The sequence below is a fragment of the Bos indicus x Bos taurus genome, chromosome 7 (assembly GCF_003369695.1).
Source record: "Bos indicus x Bos taurus breed Angus x Brahman F1 hybrid chromosome 7, Bos_hybrid_MaternalHap_v2.0, whole genome shotgun sequence".
Taxonomy (NCBI): domain Eukaryota; kingdom Metazoa; phylum Chordata; class Mammalia; order Artiodactyla; family Bovidae; genus Bos; species Bos indicus x Bos taurus.
In genome coordinates, this window is record NC_040082.1 from 72,815,222 (window position 1) to 72,842,535 (window position 27,314).

Sequence of the window (27,314 nt, forward strand, 5' to 3'; positions counted from 1 at the left end):
CGCAGGCCAGACACTGCAGGCGGTGCTTAAACTTTTCCTCACCCACCAAAAAAATTTATTTGTATATGTTCAGTTCAGTCGCTCAGTCGTGTCCGACTCTTTGCGACCCCATAAACTGCAGCACGCCAGGCCTCCCTGTCCATCACCAACTTCCGCAGTACGCACTCCTAAATATATGTTTATACACATACCTAAAATACCTAAATATCATAAATAAAATAATACCTAAAAATATTCACACTCCATATCCAGGTATGTGTATATATAAAATAGGTAAATATATATCTACAAGTAAATTAATATGTGTACAGCCTTAACTCGGAACTGCGAGAGTGGCGCGGTGTAGGACTACTGAGAAAACCCCTTCGCCCCTCCAGGACTGCAGGAGCAGAGCGGCGCGGCCCGGGCGAGGCTTGGCCCTTCCGGCTTGCCGTCCGCCGCCGCCTCCGCCATTGGTTGGGCTCCAGGCATCTGACACGGGCGGCGGGGCCAGGGAGCTTCAAGGATGGCGGCGTCCGCGGCGCTGATTCTGCGGGAGAGCCCCAGGTAGCCCAGGCTGGGCGCGGGGGGACAGCGGTCACCGGGGTGGCGCGGGCAGGGCCGGCCCGAGGATGCTGCTGCTGTCTGTCGTCGGCGCGCCGGGCCGGCGGAGTCGCTGTGTGGGCCCCGGGGGAATGCGGGACCCTGGGCGTCTCCACCTGCACCGTGGTTCACTTGCGTGGGCTTACAGTCTGTCCGACAGCTGAAGTCAGTGCGTCAGTGTCTGGTCACTGTCACTGTTCCCCGAGGCTGGTATCACTGGTACCCAAGCCATGCTGGAGTAGTTCTGAAATCACGTGAAGAGGTGTTCCCTTTCCTTTTTCAATACTTTTCAGACTTTCTGATTACGAGAAAGACTCCCATTGGTCCTGAGTGGTCATTAATACTTAATACGTGTTAATACACCTTTTCAATCAAGATCGAATAGGCCCCAGGCCAGGAGTTTTTTGGCTGGTAACAGCATCTGACCACAATTTGGTAACATTGCTTTTGTTTCCCCTTTATTTACCTTTTGTTCATTTATATATTTAGTTCATATCTATTAATGGTAGGTAATGTCGGTGGTCTATAGTGGTGATATAAAGTTCTGTTTTAAAATTAGGCAAAAATGATTCCATGTAATGAAAGATAAATAATAGTGCACGTGGTGTGTGGATGCAGAAAAGTGCAGAAGTATCACTGAATCTGGAGAATAACTTCTTTGTGCATGGTGTTAGTTGTTCAGTCGTGTCCGACTCTTTGTACCCCATGGACTGTAGCCCACCAGCCTCCTCTCTCCATGGAATTCTCCAGGCAGGAATACTGGAGTAGGTTGCCATTCCCTTCTCTTGGGATCTTCCCAACCCAGGGATTGAACCTGGGTCTCCTGCATTGCAGGCAGATTCTTTTTTTTTTTTTAATTTCTTTTTTTAAATTTTATTTTATTTTTAAACTTTACAATATTGTATTGGTTTTGCCAAATATCGAAATGAATCCGCAACAGGTATACATGTGTTCCCCATACTGAACCCTCCTCCCTCCTCCCTCCTCCCTCCTCCCTCCCCATACCATCCCTCTGGGTTGTCCCAGTGCACCAGCCCCAAGTATCCAGTATCGTGCATCGAATCTGGACTGGCAACTCGTTCCATATATGATATTATACGTATTTCAATGCCATTCTCCCAAATCATCCCACCCTCTCCCTCTCCCACAGAGTCCAAAAGACTGTTCTATACATCAGTGTCTCTTTTGCTGTCTCGTATACAGGGTTATTGTTACCATCTTTCTAAATTCCATATATATGCATTAGTATACTGTATTGGTGTTTTTCTTTCTGGCTTACTTACCCCTGTATAATAGGCTCCAGTTTCATCCACCTCATTAGAACTGATTCAAATGTATTCTTTTTAATGGCTGAGTAATACTCCATTGTGTATATGTACCACAGCTTTCTTATCCATTCATCTGCTGATGGACATCTAGGTTGCTTCCATGTCCTGGCTATTATAAACAGTGCTGCGATGAACATTGGGGTACATGTGTCTCTTTCAATTCTGGTTTCCTCAGTGTGTATGCCCAGCAGTGGAATTGCTGGATCATAAGGCAGTTCTATTTCCAGTTTTTTAAGGAATCTCCCCACTGTTCTCCATAGTGGCTGTACTACTTTGCATTCCCACCAACAGTGTAAGAGGGTTCCCTTTTCTCCACACCCTCTCCAGCATTTATTGCTTGTAGACTTTTGGATCGCAGCCATTCTGACTGGCTGCAGGCAGATTCTTTACGGTCTGAGCCACCAGGGAAGCCCATCTTGTGACGGGACAAGAATCTTTTTGAAGAGAGTTGTCATTTTGAAGTTTTTCCTTCTTTGATTGCGTTCTGACAGCCAGTTCCTTTTCTCACACCAGTGTCCTGGGTAACACACCACATCAGTAAACCATATCCAGTGTGGTGCAGTAGAATTGTTCTTATCACATAATTTAAAGTTGATTACAGTTTAAGCATTCCCTGGAGAAGGAAATGGCAACCCACTCCAGTATTCTTGCCTGGAGAATCCCATGGATGGAGGAGCCTGATGGGCTACAGTTCATGGGGTCGCAAAGAGTCGAACATGACTGAGCGGCTTAACTAACAGTTTAAGCAGGATTTTAAAACAACTGTGCACTTAGTGACCCCGAATTATATTGTATGTTAATGTTTTTTTTTTTTAATTCCCGTATCTGCAAAACATCAGTCTTTTTATCTGTTTTTGGTGTAACTGCCACTTCCCTCCCCCTACTCTTTTCAGAGTTCTGTTTTGAGTTACATGGATACATAAACTCCCACTCCTAAATTGATATTGTCCCCCACAGAGTGCAAGTTTTCCCAAGTAGTTTGTCTGGCCCAGAAGAAAGAGAAAATTTGCCAAATAGACCTTTTCAACAGAGATACTTATGGGGTATCTTTTGGAAATGTCCTGTCTTCTTCGCTGGCCATCATCTGTTTTTCTTTATTTCACTCAGACTTAGCTTAATAGCAATCAGTTGTTGAAATGAAAACTTACAGTCAGCTGTACTTAGAGCAATGACAGTACCACTTGAGGAAAACATATTTTAAAACTTTGTTTTATGAATTTCTTTAGCATGAAAAAAGCAGTATCCCTGATAAATGAAATAGATATAGGAAGATTTCCACGACTGCTCACCCGAATTCTTCAAAAACTTCACCTGAAGGTTTGTATGTTTGCAATATTATCGCTTATAATTTGTTCTTATGATTCTACTGCAAATCCAGGTTTCCACTTGAATAACTTTTTGCATGGTTTTTTTCTCCAGAAATACTGGAGAACACTGAGTCTCCAGAAAATTTGATGAATATCCTATGGTCAAAAGTTTGGGAAGTTCTGTTTTCATTCAAAACGATTTTTTTTTGTTAATATTATGGAACTTATCAGAGTATATTTTATGGTAGCATTAATAGTGAATATTTAAGGGTGACTATTGTGTGTAGAATTTTCCATATGTATTTTTTTTCCCATATGTATTTGACCATGGAATTGTTTTATCATGGTATTTATTTTGGGATTAAGACTCTGTGGAACATGCTTTGGGAAAATTCTGATATCACGATTTCATTCTTCCTCTTAAAAATAATTCTGTAGTCTTGCTGTCAACCAGTATATAATCTTTCTCTTCCACTTTTATTTCAAGGGTGTGGTTATCTTGAAAATATTGATGATTAGTAATTCACTACTTGGTCACCAATCTTAGTTAACTTCTTTATCAGGTTCTAGAAGAATTATGAAAATCAGACATAAGAAATACTTGATTCATTACAAGAAACTAATCCAAATGAATCTTTGAAATATAACTATTCATTCAGAGAAATAAAACCTGTAGCCTCTGGAGTTTGGTGTATTTGGAACATCACAATGAAAGTTTATTGGCAATGGAGAAGAAAAGAGTTAAAGACTATTGATATGTCCTTTTTTTAAATTAAAATATAGTTAATCTACAATGTTATATTTCAAGTGTAAGGCAAAGATATTGATATATATATGTATTGTTCCAAATACACCAAAGAAGTTAACTTTTGATTTTTATCTTTCCAGATCTTTTTTCAAGTATTAATAAATACAGATGTGCCGATGTATGTGTATGCATGTACACATAGAACTGTTTGGTTTGTAAATAAATGTTTTCATAAGTGGCATTGTACTGTGTGTATTGCCCTGCTGTTTACCTTTTCCGCTTACCACTTTTACCAGAAATCTTTCCTTGTCAGTCCATATAGTACTTATTCTTTTTAAGTATTGGTTTTACTTTTTACCTGTATATATATATGTTTATGTGTGCTGTGCTTAGTCACTCAGTTGTGTCCGACTCTTTGCAACCCCACCAACTGTAGCCCACCAGGCTCCTCTGTTCATGGGATTCTCCAGGCAAGAATACTGGAGTGGGTTGCCATTCCCTTCTCCAGAGGATCTTCCCAACCCAGGGATCAAACCCAGGTCTCTTTCCTTGCAAGCAGATTCTTTACTGTATGAGCTACAGGGAAGTTCTATGTTCTGTGTTTATGGTGTATGCTTTTTAAATATATAGAAAATTAACATCCACTTTCCATTAAAAATTTAAGTTTCTTAGACCCTTGATCTCTGATTTTATACACCTGGGTCTTAAATTTTTCTCCCATTGAGAGCATAAAAATGAATATATCTCTTTAACTTTTTCAGTGCCCAGATATGTGTGGGTTACTTTTGGTATAGAGGAAGAAGTTAACCTGCTGCTGTTTGGAAGCAAATACCATGACTTACATTTAATTTTTATCTGCCCAGGGTTGTTGTTAGATCAAGATGTTGAATATGTGTTTGGAACTTTGTTTTAGAGCTGTATTCTGCATTTGTTGTTCTGTTCACATATTTTAAGCTCCACCTTATTTTAAGAATGCATATCTCATGTACTAGTGGTTGGGGGGAGATAAATGTTCCCTTGTTCTCCTTAACTCCAAACCACTTTATGAATATAATGCTACTGGAGATCTTGAGAATGTCCCTTTTTTTGCTCTCTTTTAAAGAAATCTGCCTTTCTTGTACATATTGAGGACACTGAAGTTTATTTTTCTTTGTGCCCAGTCACTGTCTTTATTTTGTCAAAAACACCTCATTTGTTGTATGTTAAAAGGAATCAGTTCGACACACTTGGAAGTTAGATTGTACATATCCACTGAATTTAATGCAACATGTGGTTCAGTGATTATATGTGAGTAATACTGTTATTCTGTTCCTTATATTGATAGAACTCTGGTACTGTAGGTCATTGTTTCAAGAAGGTATGTGGTAGTCACAGAAACTCTGGAACTTTAAAATCAAAACATTGGTCTTGAGGTAAGTGACTGACATTTTAGCCAAATTGGGTTCATGCTTTTCTTAGTCAGAAAATAGGTAGAAGAGACTGGAGTTCCGGTGACTGACCTCCCCAAACCAAAAATGTGACAGTTCTGAGCTGCGCTTCTAAGAGTTCTAAGCTTCACCTCACTGCTGCTTCACTACAAGAATGCAGTTGTAAAATTGTATTTCATCCTAAGCCATCAAGGCAGGGACTCATGATACTTCTGAAACTTCTCCATGTAGCTGTTGGGGAGAGGCAGCAACTAGGAAAGTTGTTTTTGGTATGTGGGGATAAAGTATTTTTATTTGAAAGCAGTTCTAATAGTGTACATTTTTCATGTGTGAAAAACCAGTCTTTGGATCAAGGAGATTATTTTGGAAATGGAAGGAAGACTAGCCATGAGGTTGTACTCAGATGCCTCACTTCTGTTTTTCACATATTGCTTATGAAAGTAATGTGTGTAATGTGTAAGTTTTGGAAAATATTAAAATTATCAAAAAGATTTCTTGATTTATGTGTACTCTTGTAGTAACCCATGCTTTTGCAGAACTCATTAAAATGGAAATTAGTGGAATACTTGTTTGTAAGGTCTTTCTAACTAGAGCATAGAACACCTGAGGACACGGACCATCTGTGTAGTGCATAGAAAATACTCAGTAAATGTGTTTTGTTGTTCAGTTGCTAAGTCATGTCCAACTCTGCGACCCCATGGACTGTGGCACGCCAGGCTTCCCTGTCCTGATTGTTTGTTTTACTTGTTTGTATTTCTGCAGTAACAGTTGTGATTTCTCTCTTTGATCTTATGTTGTTTATTTGGGTCTTCTCTCTGTTCTTCTTGATGAGCCTGGCCAGAGGTTTGTAAATCTTGTTTACCCTTTCAAAGAACCAACTCTTGGTTTTATTGATTTTTTTTTCTATTAAAAAAAATTCTTATTTATTTTCTCTCTGATCTTTATTAGCTCCTTCCTTCTGCTGACTTTACATTTTGTTCTTCTTTTTCTAATTCTTTTAGGTGGTGGGTTAGATTGTTTATTTGAAAGTTTTATTGTTTCTTAAAGAAGGCCTGTATCACTGTGAACTTCTGTCTAAGAACTGCTTTTGCTGCATCCCTTAATCCACTGACTTTTAACAAAATAATACTAAGGCTCAAACTAGTTGCCACCTCACTATCTGTTGGGAATCTTGCTGCTAGGTAATGGAGGATGTAGATAAAGGTTCTTAAGGTTAACAGATTTTATCTCTTTAATCCTGCCTCTTATAAATGCTGACAGGGGCTTAATGCTGGGTAAGGTCATATATTGGGAGAGGTTTTGGGGTGTGTTTAGGGGAGGAAAGAAAGAGCTAACAAGGGAAAGGAACTCCCAGGTATTTTCTATCTTAAAATGCTATTCTCTTAAATGAAGATTTTGCTTGGGCTCTTAGAAAAGTTGCTGGGACCCATTATAATTGGTTAGTATTAGTACAGAGAAGGTGCTCTCTCCCACAATGTTTTATTTATTTTTTAAAAGATTTTATTTTATATTGAAGTATAGTTGATTTATAGTGTTACAAGTGAATGATGAAGGTGAAAGAGAAGAGTGAAAAAGCTGGCTTAAAACTCAGCATTCAAAAAACTGAGATCATGGCGTCCAGTCCCATCACTTCACGGCAAATAGATGTGGAAAAAATGAGAATAGTGACAGACTTTATTTTCTTGGGCTCCAAAATCACTGCAGATGGTGACTGCAGCCATGAAATTAAAAGACTCTTGCTCCTTGGAAGAAAAGCTATGACCAACTTAGATAGGATATTAAAAAGCAGAGTCATCACTTTGCTGACAAAAGTCCATCTCAGTTTAGTTCAGTTCAGTTCAGTCGCTCAGTCGTGTCCGATTCTTTGCGACCCCATGAATCACAGCACGCCAGGCCTCCCTGTCCATCGCCAACTCCTGGAGTTCACTCAAACTCAGTGTCCATCGAGTCGGTGATATCATCCAGCCATCTCATCCTCTGTCGTCCCCTTTTCCTCCTGCCCCCAATCCCTACCAGCATTAGAGTCTTTTCCAATGAGTCAACCCTTCGCATGAGGTGGCCAAAGTACTGGAGTTTCAGCTTTAGCATGATTCTTTCCAAAGAACACCCAGGACTGATCTCCTTTAGAATGGGCTGGTTGGATCTCCTTGCAGTCCAAGGGACTCTCAAGAGTCTTCTCCAACACCACAGTTCAAAAGCATCAATTCTTTGGTGCTCAGCTTTCTTCACAGTCCAACTCTCACATCCATACATAACCACTGGAAAAACCATAGCCTTGACTAGACGGACCTTTGTTGGCAAAGTAATGTCTCTGCTTTTGAATATGCTATCTAGGTTGGTCATAACTTTCCTTCCAAGGAGTAAGCGTCTTTTAATTTCATGGCTGCAGTCACCATCTGTAGTGATTTTGGAGCCCCCCAAAATAAAGTCTGACACTATTTCCACTGTTTCCTCATCTATTTCCCATGAAGTGATGGGAGTTCATCTAGTCAAAGCTATAGTTTTTCCAGTAGTCCAGTAGTCATGTACGGATGTGAGAGTTGGACCATAAAGAAGGCTGAGCACTGAAGAATTGATGCTTTTGAAGTGTGGTGCTGGAGAAGACTCTTGAGAGTCCTTTGGATAGCAAGGCGATCAAAGCAGTCAATCCTAAAGGAAATCAGTCTTGAATATTGATTGGAAGGACTGATGCTGAAGTTGAAACTCCAATACTTTGGCCACCTGATGTGAAGAGCTGACTCATTGGGGAAGACCCTGATGCTGGGAAAGACTGAAGGCAGGAGGAGAAGGGGGTGATGGAGGATGAGATGGTTGGATGGCATCACTGACTCAATGGACATGAGTTTGGGCAAACTCTGGGAAATGGTGAAGGTCAGAGAAGCCTGGCATGCTGCAGTCCATGTGGTGGCAGAGTTGGACATGACTTAGCCACTGAAGAACATTTTAGGGCTTTACTTTGTAGTATTGTGTTTTCTAAATGTCTATTTTTCATGTTATTATTTTCCACCTCCTATACGTCATAGAACTTAAGATTTAAAAAAAAATGAAATTTGTTTGGCAAGATCCAAATAATGAACTGTTCTGTGATTTTAAGATATTGAAATTTACAGACACATCAGTTTATTTCAATGGTGGATTTACTTTTTTCTTTCAAGTTCTCATTTTCATATGAATAAATGAATCGGCTGTTGAGTATCTGCATTTTGAATACCTGAATGTATGCTAATAGATTGCTTTTTGTGTTGTAGGCTGAAAGTAGTTTCAGTGAAGAAGAGGAAGAAAAACTTCAAGTTGCATTTTCTCTAGAGAAGCAAGATCTTCACCTAGTTCTTGAAACAATATCATTCATTTTAGAACAGGTATTTTTATTGCCCCCGAACGGCCTAACCATGATTTTTATTTATTACATGTTTGCATTGCTGTGACATCTATAGCATTTTAGCTTATTTTTCTAAAGTGTACAGGTAAAAGCTGTGAATCTGTTTTATCAAAAATTTTGATGTGGTAAAAAAGTATTTGAATGTGTGTTTTTTTCTCATGGGATTGCATTCTACAACACAGTCTTAGTGTTGAATAGCATGAGTAAAGTATTAATATTTGACATTGTAAATCAAGACTTCACTGACTTAAGACAGTTGAAAAAGATTTAAATTTATTGTTACTTGGTATAGTAATTTGCAAAAATGCACACATTTTATTTAAGAAATTTAATAATTGATTCTGAGAATTTATTTGACTAGGATGATAAATAAAACATTTAGAAAAGCAATAGTTGTCAAAGGACGTTTTGTTATATAGTATTTCTTCCTACTGAGCTGCTCTTCTGCATCCCTTCTTTACATCTAAATTCAATTCATTGTTTAAGTTCCCTTCAGATCACATCTCCTCCCACTGCAGCCTGGACCCCTTATCCTCACAGTCCTCCCGTTATTTTGATTCCTTTTATGCTTGGCTCATCATGGTTGAGCCCATTGTTAGTCTTTTCATGAGTTCATGTATGTCAGTTACATCTCCTTCACTAGGTTTTGAATTTGCAGGGGGCTAGGATCACGTTTTTGGTGCATTGTAGCACATTGTAGGCTAAATCTATTAAGAATCTTAAAGTAGATTCTTAATAAATTCCTGTTGCTTGATTAAGTAGAAGAATACTTGTGAAATAAAAAGTTAAACAGTACTGCAGCTTTTGGGCATTCTAGTGAACAGATACAGTTGAGGACAAAATGCTAGGCTCTACTACATGCAGACTTACACACATTACAGATCTGTCCTCAGTGGACCTTCCGTAGAAGAAAAGGATAACCAGACAGGACAGAGCAGCATGGGGTTTATGAGAAAATTGTTTCATCATAATGTAAAAAAATAGAACAGGTATCACTGTGAAAAAAGTTTTCAATTTTTTATTATGTATTTACCTAGGAAATTGGTAGATGAAGATGGTTTTGAGAAAGTGTTCTTGGAAAAATTGTGTTAGTTGGGAAACAAAACCACTGTGTACTTATTTGAAATAATTAAGTGAAATAAGGAAATTAAATTTTAACTAGGATACCATTTACATAACTGGAGCAAAGAAGTTTTTCTGATAAGTAGATTTAGTATTACTTAAACCACAGGCAAAAATGAAGTTTAGTGTGAATAATTTGGGCCCTTTAATTCTGAATTTTCCACCCTTGGTTGTGTGTATTGTTATTGGTAAAATAATAAAAAATTTATGCAATAGAAATATAAAATTTTTAAACATTTAAATTATTTGAAGTAATGTTGTATTTAATTATAGCTCAAGGTCTCTGTGTGAACATTAGGGATATATGTAGCTTTTTTCCTCTTTACCAGGCAGTGTATCACAATGTGAAGCCGGCCGCTTTGCAGCAGCAGTTAGAGAGCATTCATCTTAGACAAGACAAAGCAGAAGCTTTTGCCAGTGCGTGGTCTTCTATGGGTCAAGAAACAATTGAAAAATTCAGGCAGAGGATTCTTGCTCCCCACAAGGTACAGGATATATTATTCAAAGGATATTTTAAAGTAATGTATGGCATAAATTATTATACCTAAAGTTTTTAAAGTGATAATTTTTGTAAAGAGGTAAATCAGGCAATAAAAAGTATGTATATGATATTCCTATAAAAGTATTTCCATGCATATTTGCTACCACAATGTGATTTAATTTTAATTCCCAATTTCAAATATGCTTCTGTAACTTTAGGATAGGAATGAGACCTTTTTTTCCTTCTGAGCCCTTGGTCAGAGTTGGTTATTCCGTTAACTGTGTATCTTATGTATAAGACTTACTATAATTTTTAAAAGCATTTATTTATTTATTCGACTGTGCCAGGTCTTAGTTGCAGCATGCAAACTCTTAGGTGTGGGATCTAGTTCCCAGACCAGGCATCATACCAGGGCCCCCTTGGTTGAGGGCTTAGAGTCTTAGCCTCTGGACCACCAGGGAAGTCCCAGACTTATTATTACTGAATCACATGCCTATTTGTTTTTGTGTGTTGGTATTAGGGCTTAGCAGAATGCCTTGTATGCAGAAAGTGCTCAGCATTTGTTGAATAGCAAAGAGTAAGCAAAATGAACTCTTTGGGAAAAATATAAAATAATAGCAGTATCACAAAGCTCCTTAATAACCTCTGCGTGTGTGTGCATGCTGAGTTTGCTTCAGTCGCGTCTGACTTTTTGTGACCCTGTGGACCATAGCCTACCAGCCTCCTCTGTCCATGGGATTCTTCAGGCAAGAATACTAGAGTGCATTGCCATTCCTCCTCTTGGGGATCTTCCCCACCTTGGAATCAAACCAGCATCTCTTAAGTCTCCTGCATTGGCAGGCGGGCTCTTTACCACTAGCACCACCTGGGAACCTCCAGGTTACTCTTGATGGAGATTAAGATGATCATATAGATTTTGCCCCTTTTTCTGTTAATATGTTGTTTTACATAATTGGTTTTCAGATTTTCAACCATTTTTGGGATAAATTTAACTTGGTTCTGGTATATAATCCTGGTTGTATATTGCTGTATTTGCTTTACTAATATTTTGGTAAAGATCTGTGTTCATGCGGGATATTGGTCTGTAGTTTTCCTGTGATGTCTTTTTTGGCATCTGGTTACAAAGTGAGTTCCCCTCTCCTCTTTTATTTTCTGGAATTATTTGTGAAGGTTTGGTATTAGTTTGCATTTTCACCAACATTATATGAGAGTTCCAGTAGTTCCAAATCCTTGTCAGCATTTGATATCATCAGTTTATATTAAAGCTATTCAATTAGGTTTGTAATAGTAGCTTATGTTTTTAATTTACATATCCCTAGTAACAAAGTATGATGATCTTTTTATGTACTTGTCATCTATAGAGCTTCTTTGGTAAAGTGTCTGTTCAGACCTTTTATGTAACTGTATTTCTACATTATGACAGATAAAGAATGATAGTAATATAAATATAAAGGACAATTATAAGTGTAAATCCCAGCATATCAAAATGCATGGGTTTTGGTTTTGTTTTTGGTTTTTTGGGTGTTAAAATTTGTAGAGGGTGTTTGGTTTCTTTCTGTTAAGTTTTGTGAATTTTTAAGTCCTCTGTCAGATATGTAATTTGCAGTTATTTTCTCCTAGTCTATAGCTTTCCTTTTCAGTTTCTAATAGTATCTTTTGCAAAGTAGAAGCTTTAAAATCTGATGAAGTTTGATTTATCATTTTTTTCTTTTATTAATATTGCTTCTGGTTTTGGATCTAAGAAATTGTAGCATAATGCAGTGCCACAAAAATTTTCTGTTTTTTTTCTTCTAAGTGTTTTATAGTGTTTCTAAGTGTTTCTTCTAAGTGTTTTGTGTTTTACATTCAAGTCTAATATCCATTTTGAGTTAGTTTTATGTAGGATATGAGGTATAGGTCCAAGTTCTTATATTTTTTCTGATATTAATGTCTCATTTGTTTCAGTGCAATTATTGATAACATCCTTTTGTTATTGAATTGCCTTAACTCCTTTGTCAAAAATCATTTGACATATTTGTGTGTCTCTTTCTGGACTCTCTTTTTGGTTTCATTGATCTATTTGTCTGTCTTTATTGCTGGTATCATGCTGCTGTAATTACTATAGCTTTGTTGTAAGTCTTAAAATCAAGTATTGTTAATCTGCTAACTTTGTTCCTTTTAATAATTGTTTTGGGTATTCTAGTTTCTTTACCTTTTAATGAAAACCTTTAAAAAAAATCTGCAAAAAACCCTCTGGAATTTTGATTGAGAACTGCAGATGGTGATTGCAGCCATGAAATTAAAAGACCCTTACTCCTTGGAAGGAAAGTTATGACCAACCTAGATAGCATATTGAAAAGCAGAGACATTACTTTGCCAACAAAGGTCCGTCTAGTCAAGGTTATGGTTTTTCCAGTGGTCATGTATGGATGTGAGAGTTGGACTGTGAAGAAAGCTGAGTGCCGAGGAATTGATGCTTTTGAACTATGGTGTTGGAGAAGACTCCTGAGAGACCCTTGGACTGCAAGGAGATTCAACCAGCCCATTCTAAAGGAGATCAGTCCTGGGTGTTCATTGGAAGGACTGATGTTGAAGCTGAAACTCCAGTGCTTTGGCCACCTCATGCGAAGAGCTGACTCATTGGAAAAGACCCTGATGCTTGGAGGGATTAGGGGCAGGAGGAGAAGGGGACGACAGAGGATGAGATGGCTGGATGGCATCACCGACTCGATGGGCATGAGTTTGGGTAAACTCCGGGAGTTGGTGATGGACAGGGAGGCCTGGCGTGCTGTGATTCATGGGGTCACAAAGAGTTGGACATGACTGAGCGACTGAACTGAACTGATGTTTAATTATAGATCACTTTGTAGAGAAATGACTTCTTAAGAGTATTGAGTATATCTCCATTTTTGTTAGGGTTGAACACGCTTAACCTTTTCTTTTCCCCCTTTGGAGTTGTTGTAAATGGTCCTGATTTAAAAATTTGGGTTTCCGTTGTTTACTGCTAGTATATAGAAACACAGTTGATTTTTGTTTATTGTTATTGTATTCAAGACCTTGGTAAACTTACTATTTAGTTATAGCAGTTTTTTTTGTTGTTTTCCTTGTGATTTCTCTACAGTCAGATTGTCCATGAAGAGAGTTTTCTTTCTTGCTTTCCTGTTTGCTCAGCTTTTGTTTTTCTTCCCTTATTGCACTGACTAGGACTTCTGGCATGATGTTGAATAGGATTGGTAACTTTGAACTTTGTTGTGCTTTGTTTCTGGTTTTAGAGAGAAGGCATTCAGTGTGTCACCCTAAGTAAGATGCTAGCTGTGGGTTTTTACAAAATGCGCCTGTGTTGTTTTCATTCCTTTCCTTTTCTTTTTGTTGACTTCTGCATTCAAGAGCTCTCAAGAAGGATGTGAAGCTCCATATCACTGCTTCATTTTTCATCATTTAAATTTTTGCTTTCTCCTATCCTATTTTAAAGGTTTATCCAGATTTTGTTTTCCATTCTTTGTTCCTGAAATTTTTTTTAAACATCTTCATTAAAAAAAAAAATCCACTTGCCTTTGAGTATTTTCCTGTTTTATATTTATATAATTTTCTTCTGTTTTTCTTTCTTGTATTTATATAAGTACAGTATAGTTAAAAGTGGTTTTTTTTTCCACTTCTTTTTTGCTTCTTTTTTGTTTTTAATTTTTACAAAACCTTGTGTCAAGGGCTGACTTTAAATAGATCACAATGAGGGAGCTGCTGTCCTAGGAATGAAACCCTGACCTAGAAGCAGGTCAGCTACAGATGGTTTAGCACCAAGTTGCCCATGAACGCATGGTGTGTGATGGGCCAGGGGGTGTCCACCTTTCTGGCCATGCTGTGTGTCCCACAGTGAAGGGCTGTCCACACCAGACCCCAGTCCCAACGTGTGGTGTGGCACACTGTGCCCCAAGGGATGCTGGGTGTGGAGACAGGCTTGCTTAGGATGACTGAGGCTCCCGGGGTGCAGCCATATCAATTGACCCGGGGTCGGCTTCTGACCTAGAAGTGATCATAATGCTACAGATGGTGGCTTCCCCCTATTGGCTCTTCAGCCAAGCACATATGCCAAATGTCTGACCCTGTGGTTCCTCTCCTACAGAGCGGGGTTACCATGGCAACAGCACATCATTAGTAGAGTAAAATTTACCTATCTCATAACAGTCTAAGCCCAACTCACGTTCCATATTAGTGAGTGAACAATCCAACACTTGGTGAATCCTGCCTCTCAGTGATAGGAAGAGCTGACAAAGAAGGATCAAAAAGCGACGTTGCTGTGAACGCTTAGCCACTGCAAGCCAGTTATCCCTGTGTTAACTTTTCTGACACTTCCTGCTTAAAACCCCAAAGGTCAGAAGGATGTGAAGCTCTGCTTTCAGGGTCTTTATTCATACTGAAAATCAAGATCAAGCGAACTCTTGCCCTTCTTCTCCATGGGAGGTTTCTGTCCTCCCTGAGCTCATCTTAGGACTCTTTTTTTTCACTTCCAATAGTAAGTCATTGTTTAATATCTTCTGGATGATAGTTTGTTACTCTTTAAAGAATAATATTTCTTCCCTGTATTATGTTGTATTACATTAACTTCTGTCTTAAGAAGTGGTTTGATCAGTTGTCATACAAATTATGCAAAAAAATAGTTGGAAGAGCGTGATTAATTGTACATTGGTCCCTGAGAATGTAGAAAATTACCTTTTGCCAATACAGAGTATATGAGAGGATAGCTAATATCAATGCATTATTTTAATGCCTTCAATGCTTAATTAAGACTGTATAATAATAGCAAACATCTCTTGTGTTTATTGTGGGCCAAATATTCTACTCAGTGCTTTATAGTAATAGCTTGTAAAACTCATTAATAATTCTAGTTTATATTTAAAATTAAACTGAGACTTAGATTAAATAACTGATCCATGGTCAAGCTGCTAAATAAGTGGTAGAGTTGGGATTTGACAAAGTAGTTAACATTTCTAAACCACTGTATTATTCTCCCACCTAGATGTTAGCAGCAGAATTTTTCTGTCAGGCATTATGCACAGCGGTTTACACAGTAGGTATGTGTGTTGTATTTTTGAAAAAGAAATAAAACTTGAAAGTGTGCCTTAACTGTGTTAACCCAAGTGGTCCATGGTGAAGCTGAGATGGTAGTCAGATTCGCCCCTTTCTTAATTAAGCCTTGTTCCTTTTATGTCATGGCATCTCTTGCAGCTATAATGTTATCTTTTTTTTTTTTTGCCCTGATGACTATTTAGGATATGGTGACTAAAATAGCCATAGATGAAAATAAATCATGTCATATATTAAATTATAACAAAAATATATGGCAGTAGTTTACAATGGGCAAAGATTGTATTTACAGAGACTGATTGTTGTTTTACAGTAATTTAGAGGGTCTCATGAACTGTCTGTGCCATGCTTGCAGTGGAACATCCATGTAAGTAATTATCAATTCAGAGAGAGTCAGATTCAGTTAAATAACAAGCTAAAAAATCAAAAAGAGCTTATTTTTAATTCAATTTTTTAAAACACCTCTTTCATCTTCTGTTACTTAAATCTGATAAGTGAGAAGCTGATTAAAAATTAATCTGATAGCTTTTTGCAGGATATGATTGAAAGGATTTTTAAATTTTATCCCATCTCCTTTTTTTTTTTTTTTAATACACTTTGTCTTAACCTCTTCAGAGACTGAAATGTTACCACAGCTTATTGGAATTTGTATTCTTCCCTCTTTCACCAGTGTTGATTATGTTAGCAGTGTCCTTCTACCAGGGTTTTCTGTTTGATTTTTGTTACAATGCCTGTGTGGTAACAAATTTATTGAATTATGAATACTCTTTCAGACAGAACTTGAATACTGTGTTTAATTTTAGTCCTAAAATTCTGGGAAGAGTTTCTTTATGTATATTCCTACTATACAAAATGTAACCTATATGTCAAATATTATTGAGACACATCTCTTTTTTTTTCTGAGACCTTAAGGAAAATAATTGAGTTGTTTTATGATTTAAAAAAAAAATATTTTTGTATTAGAGTTCACTTGTTCCTTAGTAATAGATTTGATAATGAGAAATATATTTAAGGCATATTTTTAGCACTGTGAGTAGCCTGCTCTTTAAAGCCTACATATACCGATTCTTTTTCTTAAAATGCAGTTGTATATTTATTAGGGAGTTTTTAAAGATATATTTGACAGTTGTATTTGCTTTGAATGCTCAAAATGTGTGTAATGTGATTTTCTCCTCCTGTTAATAGTGTTCTTAACTTTACCAATTATATGACAAATTTATTTATAATATTTACTCATCTCATTATATAGTGAAAATTCATCATGTCTTCTCTCATGTTCTTGAGAAACCTGCATTTAAAAATGGATGGGTAATGTTCTTAAGATAATAATGTTCTAAATAGTCTTTTAAAAAATTCTCTTTAATTCTCTTCCCCCCATTGTAGTAAGATTTACTTCACTGTTAAGTTTAGCAACTAATTGTTTGCTTTATTAACTGTTAAATATCTGTTTTTTAAATGCAATATAAGAAATTAGAAATTTCGATTTGACCTTTTAAAAATTTGATGCATTCTTTTAGTTTTATTATTTTCTTTAGTATTCATGTTTCATTTCTTTTGGAATTCTAAGAATGGATGAAGGGCTTTACTATAAAGAGAACAGAAAAAGCATACTTCATAGAGCTAAATCTAAATATATAGCTATGAATGCATATCTGAGTGCTTTTTTCAAGATTTATGTATTTATTGGCTGCATTGGATCTTAGTTGCAGCACATGGGCTCAGTAGCTGTGGTGCACTGGCTTAGTTGCTCTGTGGCATGTGTTCTCTTAATTCCCAGACCAGGAATTGAACCCGCATCCAGAGTCCACCTGCCAGTGCAGGAGATGCAGAAGACACGGTTTGATCCCTGGGTCAGGAAGAAGGATCCCCTGGAGTCTTGCCTGAAAAAATCCCATGGACAGAGAAGCCTGAATGGCTACTGTCCATTGTGTTGCAAAGAGTTGGGCACGACTGAGCGACTAAACATACAGGCACCCCTTAACCGGAAGGCAGATTTTTAACCACTGGACCATCAGGGAAGTCTCCTTTTTCAAGATTTAAATGCTTCTTAACATTATCATCTGCATTTATAGGAGAGGTATTTTGTTGTAATTATATCCATATACAAGTCAGATTTCTCCCTCTTTGTTACTTTAGTTGTTGACATGTTAAGAATCAAAAGAAAACCATAGTTTTTCCATGTGCTGGAATTGACTGAACGTCAATGTTAGGTTTAAATGCTCCTATATTCATTTGCTGTTTTTTATTGAAATATAATTTACCTGCAAAAAATGCAGATATTTTAAATGTTTAGTTTGATGAATTTCAGAAATTATATATGTCCTTTTAGTCATTATTCTTATCAAAAGAGGAGAAAATTTTCATCACCTGAAACGGGTCCAGTTTTAATTTTCTCCACCTTCATACTCACTTTCCATCACAAAAAAATTTTTTTATGTTCTTAGTCTTATTAATAGTATAAATGAATTTAAATAAATGTGTCTGTATAGTATCTCTCAACATAATGTTTTTTTGGATTCATTTGTGTTGTTAGTTGTATCAGTAATTCTTTTGTTGCTGAGTAATATTTCCTTGTATGAAAACAATTTGTTTATCTGTACTCCTGTTGATGGACATTTGGATTGTTTCCAGCTTCTGGCTATTATGAATAAGAGTACTGTTAACAAATGGCAACCCACTCCAGTATTCCTGCCTGGAAAATCCCATGGCCAGAGGAGCCTGGTGGGCTACAGTCCATGGGGTCACAAAGAGTCAGACATGACTGAGTGACTAACACTTAACATTTGTGTACAAGTCTTTTTGTGGACATATGTTTTCATTTCCCTTGAGTAAATGTCTAGGAAGGGGGTGATTGACCCTTTAGCCAAATCTAAGGCTTTCTATATGAGTTTCAGCCACCCCATGCTGCATGGATTGGGAAGAGTCATAAAAATATAAAAAGGCAAAGGAATGTGAATCTGTCATGTTGTGTGGATCCCTTCCCTTTAACTTCTGCTTGCTTTTTAGTTATTCTCCAGTGCCTTCAAGTCTGTCTTTAAGCTAGCTTGTTTAGAGGTTGTGCTTTGTATTTGCAAGGGAAGTTTATGTCATATAAACTATTTCCTACCATTATCAGATTAGGAACTCCAGAAGTGCTTCTTTTAAATTGTAAGTCTTATTCTGTCCCTCCTCTGTTCCACATCCACCAGTCTTCCCATGTTGCTTATGATAGAAGTCCAAGTTCTTACAGTTGCCTTTAAGACCCTACGTGATCAGTAACCCCCTCTTGGTCTGCTATCTTGTTGACCTTCACCTGGCTCACTTGGGATAATTTTATTCTTTTTACCTCAGAAGCTCTTGGGTGTTCATGTGGTTGGCTTCCTTATCTTTTTCAGCCCTGTGCTCAAATATCATGTTTATCAGTGAGCCTTCTTGTAATCATCATAGTGAAAAGTGCTTCTACCTTTATGGTAATCTCTTACTTCATTTTTTTTCTACCATACTTCTTATTCTTATCTGACCCACTATGCATTGTACTTACTTTATTTTTTTTTTATTGTCAATCTCTACTACTAAACTATAAATTCCTGAAGGACAGGAATTTTTGTCTGTTTTGTTCACTACTGTATTTTCACTACTTTAAATGACCCTTGGGACTTGGTTCTCAGAAATTGGTTGTTGGCTGAATAAATGGACAGTATCCCTGCTTTTACAAATTGTGCTATTTTGAGGTTCTGTGTATAAGGTTTTCTCTTAAAGAGGAATATCTGTGTTTATAGGTGGAGGAAAGAACAGTAAAGAGAGAAGGGTATGGATTATATTTTGTGTTTCCTAGTCCTCTTTTGGAGAAGACAATAGTACTCCACTCCAGTACTCTTGCCTGGAATATCCCATGGACCAAGGAGCCTGGTGGGCTGCAGTCCATGGGGTCGCTAAGAGTCGGACACGACTGAGTGACTTCACTTTCACTTCTCACTTTCATGCATTGGAGAAGGAAATGGCAACCCACTCCAGTGTTCTTGCCTGGAGAATCCCAGGGACGGGGGAGCCTGGTGGGCTGCCGTCTATGGGGTCGCACAGAGTCAGACATGACTGAAGCGACTTAGCAGCAGCAGCAGCAGCAGTGCTTTTTTGTGTTTTCAATTTGGTGTACTTGAAACTTTTTGTGGTTCATTTATCTCATGATTCTTGAGTTTCACTGGAAACTATATTCAGTCATTTATATTTTTCCTCTTTAAAAGTGGGAATGTATATAATAAGAATTGCTTTAGCTTGGAATGAAAATTCTCCAGGGAAAAAAGGTGATGTCATTAGCTGTTGCTGCAGCAATCAGTTTAAAGAACTTTAGATCTAAAAGACCCTTAATCAGTCTAATTTGAAACAGAAATGTGTTCTATGCTTTATAAATAATTGACTAAAACCAGAGCCATTAACAAATTAAATAAAGATTTTACTAATGCCAAAGAACTGGGCTATTAGCAAAATTACTCTTATGTCATAGTATTCAAAGATGTGCACTTGCTAAATAGAATTGATGTACTTTTTCAGAGTGTGCCAATAGTGAGAGCATTAGTTGAATGACATTTCAGTGTCCTCAATCTTGTACTGTTGTGTTATATATCCATGGTATGCAGAGGTGGAAAACAGGCTGAAAGATAATTCATTGATGTTTTCCCTCATCACCTTATAACTTGGATATGATGACCAGTTAAGGTATTTGGCCAAGTCTGTGAGTCAAGGAATATAATTTTAAGTTTCATACCACCGTAGCAGTGATGCTATGTTGACTTTGGTAACTTGGATATGATGACTAGTTAGGTATTTTGGCCAAGTCTGTGAGTCAAGGAATATTGTTGTAAGTTTCATACCACCCTAGCAGTGATGTTGACTTCGGGAGCATCTAAACTTGAGGGTATAGGTTAGAGAGTATCCCTATGTTGCAATATTTGTAATGAAGCATTTATACCTCTTATGATGTCAGTACTGAATTGCACAGTGGTCATCTCTGAGATCCTGACCTTGTCTTTGTATGCTTATAGATGTTACAGCGTAGAATTCTTTCTCAGAGAGGCTAGTAGTAGTGGGGCTTCTTTGAAGCTTATTGCCTCCCCTTCTTGCCAATGACTAAAGGATGGCAAGGAGGTTGAAGATGTTCTCTGAATGCATCTATACGGTCCTCTGTTACAGCTTTTCGTATATTTCATCTGTCTGTTAAGAAAAAATGTTGTGTGTTGTTGTTCAGTTGCTCAGTCGTGTCTGACTCTTTGTGACCCCATGGACTGCAACACGCCAGGCTTCCCTGTCCTTCTCTATCTCCTGGAGTTTGCTCAAACTCATGTCCATTGAGTCGGTGATGCCATCCAGCCATCTTGTCCTCTGTTGTCCCCTTCCCCTTTTGCCTTCAATCTTTCCCAGCATCAGGGTCTTTTCCATTGAGTCAGTTCTTCCCATAAGGTGGCCAAAGTACTGGAGCTTCAGCTTCAGTGTCAGCCCTTCCAATGAATATTCAGGACTGATTTCCTTTAGGATTGACTGGTTTGATCTCCTTGCAGTAATAAATTATAATTTACATAGTAAAATCTATATCCTTTTAATTGTACTGTTCAGTGAATTTTGATAGAGGTATATCTATGATATCATTGTCATAATCAAAAGGCAGAGCTTTTACGTCATTCTCAAAAGTTACTTCATGCTCCTTGGCAGTTCTTTCTTCCTCTAACCCTGGCCCCAGGAAACCACTGATTTGCTTGGTGATGTTTGTTGGATTTTTAATCCATGGAATCATATACATGTACTTCTCTCTGGCTTTTTCCAGTGAGTATGATTTTGAGGTTCATTCTTGTTGTTGAATGTGTTAATAGTTTGTTCTTTTTTTTAAATCGTGGGTTGGTATTTTTTATTGCATGGTATTCTATTATATGAATATATCACAATTTGTTATCCATTCACCTGTTGATGGTATTTGTACTGTTTTCAGTTTGGGGTTATTTTGAATAAATCTGTTAATATTCTCATACCTTTTTATGGGCATATATTTTCACTTTGCCTGAGTAATTTCTTAGGGATGGATTGACTGAGTTGTAGGGTCAGTGTGTATTTAACTATGAGGAAACTGCTAAAGAGTTTTCCAAAGAAGTTATGCTATTTTACATTCCAGCCAGCAATTTTTCACATCCTGGCCAACACTTGGTATTGCCATTCTTTAAAATTTTAACATTTTAATGGGATAAGGAGATTGAATATCTTTTAATTTGTTTATTGTGTTTATGTGTTTATTGGTTTATTTGTTTTCTTTTGTGAATTATGTATTACAATCTTTGCCTGTTTTTGTAGAGTTTTTTTTTGTCTTATTGTGGTAAGAATTCTTTATATAGCTTGCATACAAGTCCTTTGTCAGGTATATATATGTATTGTGAATATTTTATTAGTCTGTGGCTTACCTTTTTCTTAATGGTGACTTTTGAAGAACAGAATTTTTAGTTTTGATGAAGTCCAGTTTATAGCCTTTGTCTTTTATGGTTCATTCTTCTATGCTGCTGCTAAGTCGCTTCAGTCGTGTCCAACTCTGTGCGACCCCATAGACGGCAGCCCACCAGGCTCCCCCGTCCCTGGGACTCTCCAGGCAAGAACACTGGAGTGGGTTGCCATTTCCTTCTCCAATGCATGAAAGTGAAAAGTGAAAGTGAAGTCGCTCAGTTGTGTCTGACTCCTAGCAACCCCATGGACTGCAGCCCACCAGGCCCCTCCGTCCATGGGATTTTCCAGGCAAGAGTACTGGAGTGGGGTGCCATTGTCTTCTCCTTCATTCTTCTATGGCTGTCTCTAAAATCTTTGCCTGTCCTAAGATCACAAAGGTTTTCTTTTCATGTTTTCTTCCAGAAGTTTGATGGTTTTAGCATTTGCATTTAGGTCTGTGATCCATTTTGAGTTCATTTTTGTGTGTGGTGTTTGTTAGGTGTTAGTCGCTCAGTCACGTCCGACTTTTGTGATCCCACCAGGCTCCTTTGTCCATGGAACTCTCTAGGCAAAAATACTGGATTGGGTTGCCATTCCCTTCTCCAGGAGATCTTCCCCACCCAGGGATCGAGCCTGGGTCTCCCAGGCAGGCAGATTCTTTACTGTCTGAGCCACCAGGGAAGCCCATTTGTTAGGTCGAGGTTGTTTTTTGTTTTGTTTCTTGCAGATATCTAGTTGTTCCAGCATCATTTACCTTGGTGCTTTCATTAGAAGTCACTTCGTGAGTCTTTAGGTCTATCCTTTGCCTTTGTCTTTATTGCTGTAGCTTTATATTCTTCAAGTTAGGTAATATGATTCCTCCAAGTCTTTGAAAAAAAAAATTGGTTTAACTCTTTTAGGTCATTTACATTTCTATTTAAAATTTAGAATCAACTTGTCAGTTTCTATTAAAAAAAAATTCCTGCTGGGAATTTAATTGGATTGCCCTAAATCTGTAGATCACTTTTGGAAGAACTGACATCTTAGCAATATTGAATCATTAAATTCATGAACATGGTATATCTCTCCATTTATTGATATCTTCTTTAATTTATTCAAGCAATGTTTGTAGTTTTCTAATGACCAGAATTTTCACAAATTTTGTTAAAGTTATCCTTACGATATAGACTGAATGTGTCTCTTCAAATTTCATATATTGAAACTTCACCCCCAACGTGATAGTATTAGAAGGTGGGGCTTTTGGGAATTAATTAGTTAATAGGAAGGGACGTAATCAGGGAGATTAATGCCCTTATAAAGAGAGAACTCCCTTGCCTCCTTCTGTCTTGTGAGGATACAACAAGAAGTCTGCAGTCTGGAAGAGGGGCCCTCACCCAACCTTCCTGGCACCCTTATCTTAGACTTCCAGGCTCCACAACTGGGGGAAATAAATGCTTGTTATTATTAAGCTATACTGTCTGTGGTATTTTGTTTTAGTGGCCTGAACAGACTAAGACACTGTGTATTTGCCTGATTTTGGTTGCTACTATAGATAGAATTTCATTTTTGTAATTTCCAGTTGTTTGTTTCTAGTATGTTGAAAACTGCTGATGTTTTATGTTAATCTTTTGCCATAACTTTCTTGAAATCAGCCATTAGTTTTAGTAGCTTTTTTGCAGATTACCTAAGATTTTTATGTACATGTTATGGCAAAGTTGTTTTTGCATATGCTTGTCTTCATCATGTGGCCTGGAGCAGAGATTTTAGTTTGATGATTTTTATGTCCCCAGCATCTGTGATGGTATAAAGGTCAGGTTCATGCTCTTCTGATTTTCTCCTTTCTGGCTGCATCTTTTAGTCAGTCATACTCATTACTGTCTTCTCATTTCCACAACCTCTAAGTTTTGTATTGTTCGAGGACTCAGTCCCCAGTGCTCTTCTCTTGTTCTTTTGTACTTGCCTGGCAATCACATTCAGGCTTCTGAGTTTAAAAACTATTTTCTAATAAAACATTTTTTTCTCTAGCCTATTTGATAATTTCATTGGATGTAGAATAGGCATCTCCAACTTAACTTTTAAAAAATGAACCGCTCTTTGGATTGTTCCTCTTGAAACTGTTCCTGTAGTTTTCCCATCTCAGGTAATGGTTAAGTTTTTTTTTTTTTTTTATTTGCACAGGTCAAAATGATCTAATTTTGCTATTATTATTTAAAAATGGATAGAAAACCAGGATGAAAGTATGGTTCTACTGAAAAGAAGCATAGGTTTCATCAACTTACAGAATTCACATAAAGATGGGAATCTTCTGAAAGCGACAGGCTTTTTTTCAAACTGTATGCTTGTTGAGTTAAGGCTGATATCTGATGTAGATAATAGTTAAGAAAACCACATATATAAAATGCTGGAGATTGATTTGTCTTAATGCCAAGGTATTATTTATTTTTAGCCATTAGGGATTGGAATTTACTTCATTAGTTTTTGAATTTTAGATATTCCTCTGGTTAGAACAAAAGGAGGGAAGCACTTCTATTCCTTCTGTTAAATTACTTGGTAATTTAATCCCCATTTACACTTTCATTGTATTTGCAAATTTGTTCTAAGTTCTAAACAAATAGATTTTTTTTTTTTGGAATCTGACTTTGTAAATTGGGCATTGCCAGCTTAAAGATGGGGAGTAAAACTTGGCATCTCCTGGAGGGCCTCCTAGTGACAGGTTGTTTAAAATGTTCCTGATTTGATTAATGGACCTAAATACCTGATTTGATTAATGGACCTAAATACCCTTCTTCATTTCTTCGACAGTGTTTTCTTTTGAGGGAAAAAGGTAAAAATTTGAGGTATAAACATCAGCGCCCCTATTGTTCACTGGTTTATAGTAATAGAACGTTTCCAATAAAATGTACTTCTAAATTGATGCTGTCGTCTTGTGTCCTTTGGCAGACTCTGTAGGTACATATATTGCTTAAGAAAATAAATCTCTTATTGATTGTAATGGAAATACTAGAAACTTCTCTATTTTAGACAAATGTAAAAGTACTCTGAATCTGTTATTTTAAAGGTTTAATTATATACACATTCATATACACATGCCATTATTGAGGGATCATAATTATGACCTCTTATACATTCATAAATTGATTTTCCCAGCAGGTATTGCTTTCTTGGTGATACAGGTTTATAAGGAGAAATGCTTCTAAAAGCTAACCTTATTAAGCAGATTACATTGAACTGAAAAATGCCCTTCTCCCCTGTATGAAAGATTTAGAAAAAGTTCTTATTTTATGTTTCATTCAATGTGTATAATTTTAGAAAACACAGAATAAACCAACTAGAATTTTTTTAAAGTGGGGAATTTCCTATAATTAGTCAGTAGATTGTATAGGAAGAAATCACTGAGGTTAAGAGAAGTGGTCAAGGAAATTGGGGAATAAGTATTTAGCTAAGCTTAAAAAATAGGTTAATGTTCTTGTATTAAATGTTTAGTCAACTTCCAGTTTTTACATAAGTATAAATAATAATGTATAGTTTCTGTAATAAACCATATATATATTGTATATGGAATATCTGCTTATAGTATTTACTAGTTATAGATGTGGATTATAGCAACAGAATATAGATAGTGCTTTCTCTTTTAGCAGTTACAGTTCTGTTTTTATGTATTTTCATGATTTATTATAGTAAACAGTAATTGTTTCATGAATACACACACACATAATTCCTAAAACTCATTTCAGTATTTCTGAGCAATATTTTTCCTACTTTAGATGGCCTGACCTGTTAGAGGTTTAGTGGGTAATAAAATCAATATGGAGGGTTTTTGAATTAGTATTTTAAAAGTGAAATTTAATAGAATATATGTATCATTGCTCTGGGTAAAAAATTGTCTTGTGACGCTTTTGTATATTTATATCAATTTGCAACATAAAAAAGTGTTTCTTACTATGTGATATGATCCAAGCAGAGGCTACTATTATAGGAAACCAGTAGTTAAAGTATGGTGATTAACTTTACGTTTTCATTTTAAGAGAGTAATTTTGACTGATTTTGCATGTACTTGGAATTGTGATTTACAAAGCAGTTACCAGAAGTTAAGCTTGGAGTTGTTACCTGGATGTTAGAAGGAGAATGACGTCTTTATACCTATTTTGAACTGACATCTTAGTGACATTGTCAGACAATAAGTAATGTAAGCGAGATGCCTAAGAACTATCATTTAAACAGTTTTGGCATGGGTTAGAAAACATTAAAAATATTAGTGGCTCATTTTCCTTGTGTTTTATGTTATGTAGGTGACATTTCAATGTACAATGTTGATTAAGGTGGAAAGACCCTCAGATTTAAATTTGGATGTGAGATGTCTAATTATATTCAAATGATTCCTGGTATTTTAATGTACATATGTTCGATATACACAATACAGAATTTTCTTTTAAATAGAAGCAATGTAGTTTAGCTAACTTAAGTAAAAATTCAATCTAGATTTTGTTTCCTATGTAATTAAAATATTGATAACTTTCGTATTTGTTTCTTAGTTATGCGTCTCAGATGAATACTTAAAGTGTACTATAACATTTTCACCTTGATAAAAGGCTTTTGTTTTATTCATATTTATATCACCAGTGTCTATTATAGATCCAGAAAATAATATATGTTTTAACCAGTTTAAGAAATTTCTTCTTTCTTCAACTTTTCTTTGTCTTTTAGGACATTGATGTTTTTCAAGTGTACATTCCTCTTGTGTCTATCTTTATATTTTCTGTTAGTTTCTTCAGGATCAAATTTAGTTATAATTTGGCTAAAAATGTGAATGGTATTTGCAGGATATCACACCTGGAGGCACAGCTTGTCTGTTTGCCACTGCTTGGTGATGTTAATTTTGATCTCTTGGATTTAGATGTTTTGCTTTTTTTTCTACTGTATAATTATTTTTTTCTTTTGTACCTAAAAAGCAATTGTGGGCAAGAAGCTTTGTGACTATTCATTTCAAATCAGACCTTCTCCACTTAAATTTAGTATCCATTGATGATTTTTACTAGAATTAATTTTTGTAACTTTTGATTTTGATATAATTTCTGGCTTAGAGAAAAGTGGCAGTAGTAACAAGCATAAGGAGCCTCCATCTACTCTTCTCTTCCCCAGTTGTTTACTTTGACACATTTTATCTGTAAAATGGGGGTAATAAGAGTAGTGCTGGTATTGTCTCCTAGTTTCACTGGAAAGATTTTGTTAGGTTTGTTTTTCTTATTGCTCTGTGTAACTGTAAAATATTAAAAAAAAAAATTGTAGTTCTCCTTTATTCCCTCTTCATTTGAGGTTTCTGGATACTGCTCTTTTTATATGAGATTTTATGTATGGGTGTGTGTATGTGCATATGTCTACATATGAGCGGCTTAGTGGCTGAACAACAACTACATATTTCTTTTTTTTAACTTTTTAAGTTACTGTTTCTTGTGGGCATGGGATGA

At 36.6% G+C, this 27,314-nt stretch overlaps 1 protein-coding gene across 2 annotated transcripts in view; it reads left to right on the forward strand.

The window, feature by feature from the left end:
• Nucleotides 1–440: 440 nt before the first annotated feature.
• COMMD10 (COMM domain containing 10) overlaps nucleotides 441–27,314 on the forward strand; it is a 185,194-nt gene continuing 158,320 nt past the window's right edge. For both annotated transcript variants that reach the window (XM_027546934.1, XM_027546935.1), the window contains exons 1-4: nucleotides 441–546; nucleotides 3,137–3,227; nucleotides 8,641–8,751; nucleotides 10,223–10,378. In XM_027546934.1, coding sequence (XP_027402735.1) covers nucleotides 506–546; nucleotides 3,137–3,227; nucleotides 8,641–8,751; nucleotides 10,223–10,378 — 399 coding nt within the window. In that variant the 5' untranslated portion in view covers nucleotides 441–505. The remainder of the gene's footprint in view (nucleotides 547–3,136; nucleotides 3,228–8,640; nucleotides 8,752–10,222; nucleotides 10,379–27,314) is intronic.